The 6,056-nt window shown below is 34.5% G+C and overlaps 1 protein-coding gene across 1 annotated transcript; it reads right to left on the bottom strand.

Moving 5' to 3' along the window:
• Positions 1-456: 456 nt before the first annotated feature.
• LOC107630635 (acetyl-CoA acetyltransferase 1-like) lies at positions 457-4,431 on the bottom strand. The gene is made up of 11 exons (XM_088507281.1): positions 4,378-4,431; positions 4,105-4,260; positions 2,372-2,395; positions 2,069-2,154; positions 1,781-1,880; positions 1,590-1,700; positions 1,473-1,514; positions 1,234-1,320; positions 1,054-1,139; positions 847-924; positions 457-646 (listed from the first exon to the last, which is right to left on the bottom strand). The coding sequence occupies exons 1-10, from the start codon at positions 4,429-4,431 to the stop codon at positions 888-890; spliced, it is 783 nt and encodes a 260-aa protein (XP_088363407.1). The 3' UTR covers positions 457-646; positions 847-887.
• Between the last annotated feature and the right edge of the window lie 1,625 nt (positions 4,432-6,056).

Below are 6,056 nucleotides of genomic sequence, written 5' to 3'. Positions count from 1 at the left end.
CAATTATAACATTTGCCGGTAAAGACCTTTTTAATGGCCGCAAAAAGTATATAACTTTTTGCAGCTATTTTTTTGGCAATTTATATGGCCACAAAAAGTATTCTAAGATTGCAATGTTATTCAATTTTTAGTGGCCATTACTATTGCCGCCAAAACCCATTTTACCGGCTATTTATATGGCCACTAAAAATAATTCTAAAATTGTAATGTTATTCATTTTTAGTTTCCATTACTATTGCCACTAAAATATTAAAACTTTAGTTATGTTCACTCTTTTAGAAATGACAACCTATCATTTTTTTAAAATTTCAAATTATTTTTACCAACAATTATTATTATTGTACGTAATATAAATATACTAAAATTAATTAATACAAAATAAAATATTTCATTAAATTCAAAATATTTATACACAAATTTCTCTTGAAAAGTAATAAAGCATAATACAAATTTAAACAACACAAATATTACAAAAAAAAAAAGAATTTAAAAGTAAATCTACATTATATATTTAGAAAATAAAGTGGACTTTGTCCCAACATGTTTAGACCAAAATGCCAAAGTGTGTACTCCATTTGCCTGACCAAGTCTTTTATTGGTGTTGTGCCAAAGACAAGATCCTGGTTCAACAGAATAGCTGCCTCTGCTACAATAATAACCATATATCATTAACACAAGTATGTAAAATCATCAAGGGATCACTAGTCAGAACGTTAAGACATGCTAAACCAGGTATCTGATAACAAAACAAAATTAGTGAGATTTTAGAACATTAAGACATGCTGAAACACTAGTCAGTGATATCAGTTAAACCTATCAACAGTTCAGTGCGGTTAGAAATCACACCAGAACTATCTCCCAAGAAAAATGACCAGCATTTTGAGCAGCTATTCCTCTCTCAAAGCTTTGAATGGCATACGAGTCCTAACAGATATACATAGAAAAAAAGAATAGCAAGATAAATACTTGATTCAACTAAGATTTTCAATGAGTTGAAATAATATATTCCAAGGGATAGAGTAATGTTATTTGGCAAGGTAAAAAAGTGCTTACATGAGCTCAAGGACAAGTGCAGATGCTCCGCCTCCGCCATTGCAGATGCCAGCAACGCCATATCTCCCATTCTTCTGTCTCAATACCTAAAACAGTCAAACCCAAGTTGGTTCATATACATGCGAAAGTATGTAAGGGTGAAGGAATAAGATGCTTAGAGTAACCAAGATTGCAATTTACCCCTATTAATGTAACTAGGATTCGAGCCCCGCTACAACCCAGTGGATGGTCTAATGATACAGCTCCACCATGTACATTAAGTTTGTCCTGCATTTAATAAGAAATGCATGAATTATATACAATATTTAGTCATGTAATAGGGCAGAATGAAGGAATCAAATTGGAGAAGCAGCCATGCTAGCCAAAAGAAAATGTCAGATTAATGTTCAAAGAACTAGTTTAGTCACATGAACACTCACAGGACTAAGACGAAGAAGCTTCTGATTTGCAAGAGGCACAACCTGTATAGAAGAAATTAGAAGAACAAAAGATAAAGGAAATAAGAATGAATGAGTAAAGGGTGCTGTATTCCTTACAGAAAAAGCTTCATTTATTTCATAATAATCAATTTGAGAAGCCTCTAGACCAGCATTTGATATAGCTTTTGGTATTGCAAGGGCAGGAGCAGTTGTAAATAATTCAGGTTCCTGTAAGAATCATTTTGATTCAGCTCTACATGATCATATTTATCAAGATCAAAACAGTTTAGAATAATCAGTCACAAGACCTGAGCCACATCCGCGAATCCTCTTATCTTTGCTATTACATGCAATCCGAGCTCACGTGCTTTCTCTTCACTCACTAGCACTATCGCAGCAGCTCCATCACTAGTCAAATCCATAAACCAGGTCATTATCAATAAAAGGGCATGCACTTCACAACCTTGTGATTACTATATCACAGTTTTCTAGAGTGGTATGATTAAAACTAATCGAATTTCTTGCAATGTTTCATGGAACCATTCCCATGAATTCACATAAGAATAAAGAATGCACTCTAGATTTTAGAGACGGACCTTATGCTAGAAGCATTGCCAGCAGTCACAGTACCACCATTCGGCTTGAAGTTTGCTCTAAGCTTCTTTAACTTTGCAGCATCAAACTAGCCACAAGAACAATAATATAGATATCAATCAAAATGCACAAGTTTCCACCATAATCCAATGCCAAGCAAGTCAGAAAGACCATAAATCAAGTAAACTGTGAACTGTAAAAAGTCAGAAGAACTTTCGAACTAAATAACAGAAGTAATCACACCAATATTAACCATTGTATGATACCATATAAACAGAGCTTAATTTTAGGGTGTTCAAAAAAACCTTAACCTTGGCGGTACCAAAAGGCTAAATGCTGAGATAACACTGAAAACACAAATAACAAGAACGTTGAATCAATAATTACACCATTAACATCCTTTAAACACAAGAATAATAACCCCTTATAAGTTACTAGTACTATATTAATTCAAATAAATAATAAATGGTAGGGGGTTCCACATAGTACATAAGAAATGATAAAGAGTGCTCTAACACTAATGATCATTGTCATTATGCGAATAATAAAGGTGCATGAGCTAATACAGATATAAGTAGTAATATAATATATCCATAAAAAAAGATATAATAATAATATAATCGGTAGTAACTGAAAGTACACTTGTGGATAATTAAAGAATTTTCTACTAGGCCTTTAGGTTAGAGTATTTAATTTATTATTTTAATATGATGTATTGTAATTGTTTGACAAGTATCCTAATGCATTATGAGAAAATTATAATAGTAACTGAAAACTTAATTTTAGGGTATTGCATTAGTGTCTTTGTTGCTTATTTGTCTTCTTCTTCCAATCAACTCTCTGGACAAGTTTTCATCATCTTGTCGTATATAGGTGGCTACTTAACGCTCAGTAACCCGAATCAACTAAACTTGAGAAAATTGAATGAGAATTCTAAATTTTCTACTATTATAAAAACCACATGAAAGTTATATTAATGCTAAATTGTTCTGTCAAAAGACTATGGATGAAATGCCACTTTTGTTTTAGCCAGGGATGCAACCTACAGCAATCGACCTCATCCTCTCTTACAGAATCCATAACAATCAACTTCTCTTTATTTGATAAAAAAGATATAGATGTTCTACGTGATTCGCATCACATTCTATATCAATATTTCATATTGCAAAAACCCAGTAACCAAAATGAAGACCAGAATTCAATAAAAGGGAATATAAATCTAGAATGTTTGTGGGAGCAGGACATAAAAAGTTAAGCATAGGAAATAGAGTTACCTGAACCATTTCAGGGGGGGCCCTCATCCTTTGCAAAGCACCCACTTTGTAAGATATATAGACACAAGGAAGTTGAGAATACAAATAGAGATGACAAAGACAATGATGGGAGATGTACTGGCTCCCATGTAAAAGATAGTCCCAAATCCGAGGAGCAAAAGAATGAATAGAACACGGATATTTATTCCCAGGAGAATACGAAATATCTGCAGAAAGATGGGAGTGAGAAAATGGTTGAAATTAGATGATGAAGGAAGCAGTGGTAGTGGAGTTCATTTACCAGTGGGGTGTAAGGTTTGGTGCGCATGTTGGGGATAGTTCTTGGCCTGTCGTGGTAAGGCCCTAAAGAACCAGCCTCCTTGTCGTCATCAATCATCATGCCGTGGCTGGAATTGACCCTGCGCGGCGCGCGATAAGGGTTGTACTCACCACCAAATTGGGGCAAGTCACCGCCTGACCCCAGTTGCTGAATTTTGAATTCCCTTTTTTAATCCCACACTCACTCTCCACAAACTCTTACTCAGCATGCAATGCAACGCACTTGCTTTTTGGATTCCTCCCTTGTTCGCTTCACTATTTCATAAAATAAAAAAAAGTAAATAATAAACGCTCTATGCCATTTGATTGCCATTCTAATTACAAGAAATTAGATAGAATATGCAGAAATAGATCTGAAGGGATCGGCAACACGATCTATGCCTAAGGGAGTGAGTGAAACCATTAATCGTAACTGAAATAGAAATTGGAAAAGATCTAATACTTACGGGTGTCAAGAGTGGTGAATCCCAATTGACCTTCAGCTTCCTTCCTTCCTTCCTTCCATTATATTCAGAGTCCTCCAGAATGGGAACCACACCATCTCTCAACCAATTAAGAATGTGATGGAAGTGTTTACCATCCCTGTCAACAAAGACATATTCCTGCAACCAGTCATTGCAATTTTAACCAAATCAATAAACAAAGCCAAACGTGCATAATTGAGGAAACCATATACAAGTATAAACAAAGAAACAAAGAAAGACAAAATTTGACATTGCCTTATCAGAATCTAGGAAGAGAGTATGGCGACCATTGAACATAGCAGCCAGCATTGAATCAGGCTCCCGCTGAGTTAACGTATCAGTGGTGGTGCAGAATTTCTTGCCCTCTGCGAAAAATTTTCACGAGTAAGGACCAAAATACATAATTATGACAGATATTCATCTTTCCTCAACCAAGAATTGAACGGTCCAAACTTCAAAATAATAAATTCGCAATTACATAAAATCCCTAATTCTAGAGAATTGGGGAAAAAAGGATTGGAATGAATGAGAGAGATAAGAAACATACTGATGTGAGGTGAACGACAGAAGGCAAATGAGATTCGGAGTCCTTCATTGTAAGCAGAGAAAGAAGGAGAATGAAGAGTATCGCAGTCGCAGGACTCACACCAAAACTACGAGCTCAAGCTTCCATGGCACAACACTGACACTATTTTTTGGTTTTCCGATTTGGATCAAAAGAATCAGGAATTTACAACGCAGATCTGAGGTGGAGGAATAGAGATGCGATTCGAAGTGTAGGATGATGGACGGGGGCTGTCAGCGGTGGCAAGGCCTATGGCGGTGATGGTCGATGATGGAGGGAAGTGAGTTCCATTAAGGTAGTGACGGAGGGAAGTGAGTCTTCTGAAGAACCAAACCCCCAACACAAGAACAATTTTTTTTCTTTTTCTTTTTCAATCAATTTAGTTTAAGAAAATAGGAATATGCTTACTAGCAATAATAACAATGGCCGTTATTAATTTGAAAAAATAAATATTAAAGTAAAAGAAGTAATAATTTAGTGACAATAATAATAATTACCATTATAACATATATTAATAATGGCAAATGTATAATGGCTACAAAAATATAAGTTAAATAAAGGAAATAGTAGCCATTGTATTATTGCTGCTAAAAGTTTGTCGCTAAAAATAAATTTTGTTGTAGTGTGAATTTTGTTTAACTGGTAACTGTGATAATTGCTGTAACTGTTCTTTAAATGTGTTTGCCTTGTATTTGTTTGTGCTTATGATTGATTTCTATTTTGAGTATTTGGTGGTAGATTGATGATAGCAGTGATGGATTTTGTTGGGCCGGAGGCCGAGATTTGATTTAATTTGGGCCAGAAGCCATGATTGGTTGGATCAATGGTAAGTTTTGGTTAAATGTTTTCTTAGTAAGCGGTGAAATGTGTGGAATGTTATTTTTCTTGAAATTTTTTTTAAGAAAAATGAGTTTTAGATTTGGATAATGAACTGACGATCACTGCGATTGAAAATACTTTTTTTTAAATATCTTCTTATAACAATTCTTAAACCCTCTATTGAGAACTAGCAAGGACGATGTTCTCACCCCCTACAGAATTCTTTTTTCAGGACCGACGAGGAAGCTTGCGGAGTTTTTTGTTAAGTTCTTAGATACGCTACTTCTGTTTGTATATATATGTTATAGATTTTCCTCACCTTTATTATTATAATCTTGTAAGAGGGACAGGAGTTGTATGTTTCGTATGTATATTATATTTATAGGCTACTTGTGTAAGAAGTTTTGTATATATGTATATGTATGTTTGTATTAGTGAAAAAGAGCTTTCGGTTTTTCAAAAAAAAAAAAACGATACGGTCTTGAGTAAAAGTCTCTTATTTTATTATTAAATATATGAAGTCGTCGTAATACTTCTTGCTATCAGAGTG

Source organism: Arachis ipaensis, chromosome B3, assembly GCF_059453495.1.
Source record: "Arachis ipaensis isolate K30076 ecotype BB chromosome B3, ASM5945349v1, whole genome shotgun sequence".
NCBI lineage: Eukaryota > Viridiplantae > Streptophyta > Magnoliopsida > Fabales > Fabaceae > Arachis > Arachis ipaensis.
This window is presented reverse-complemented; position numbering and strand designations above follow the sequence as displayed.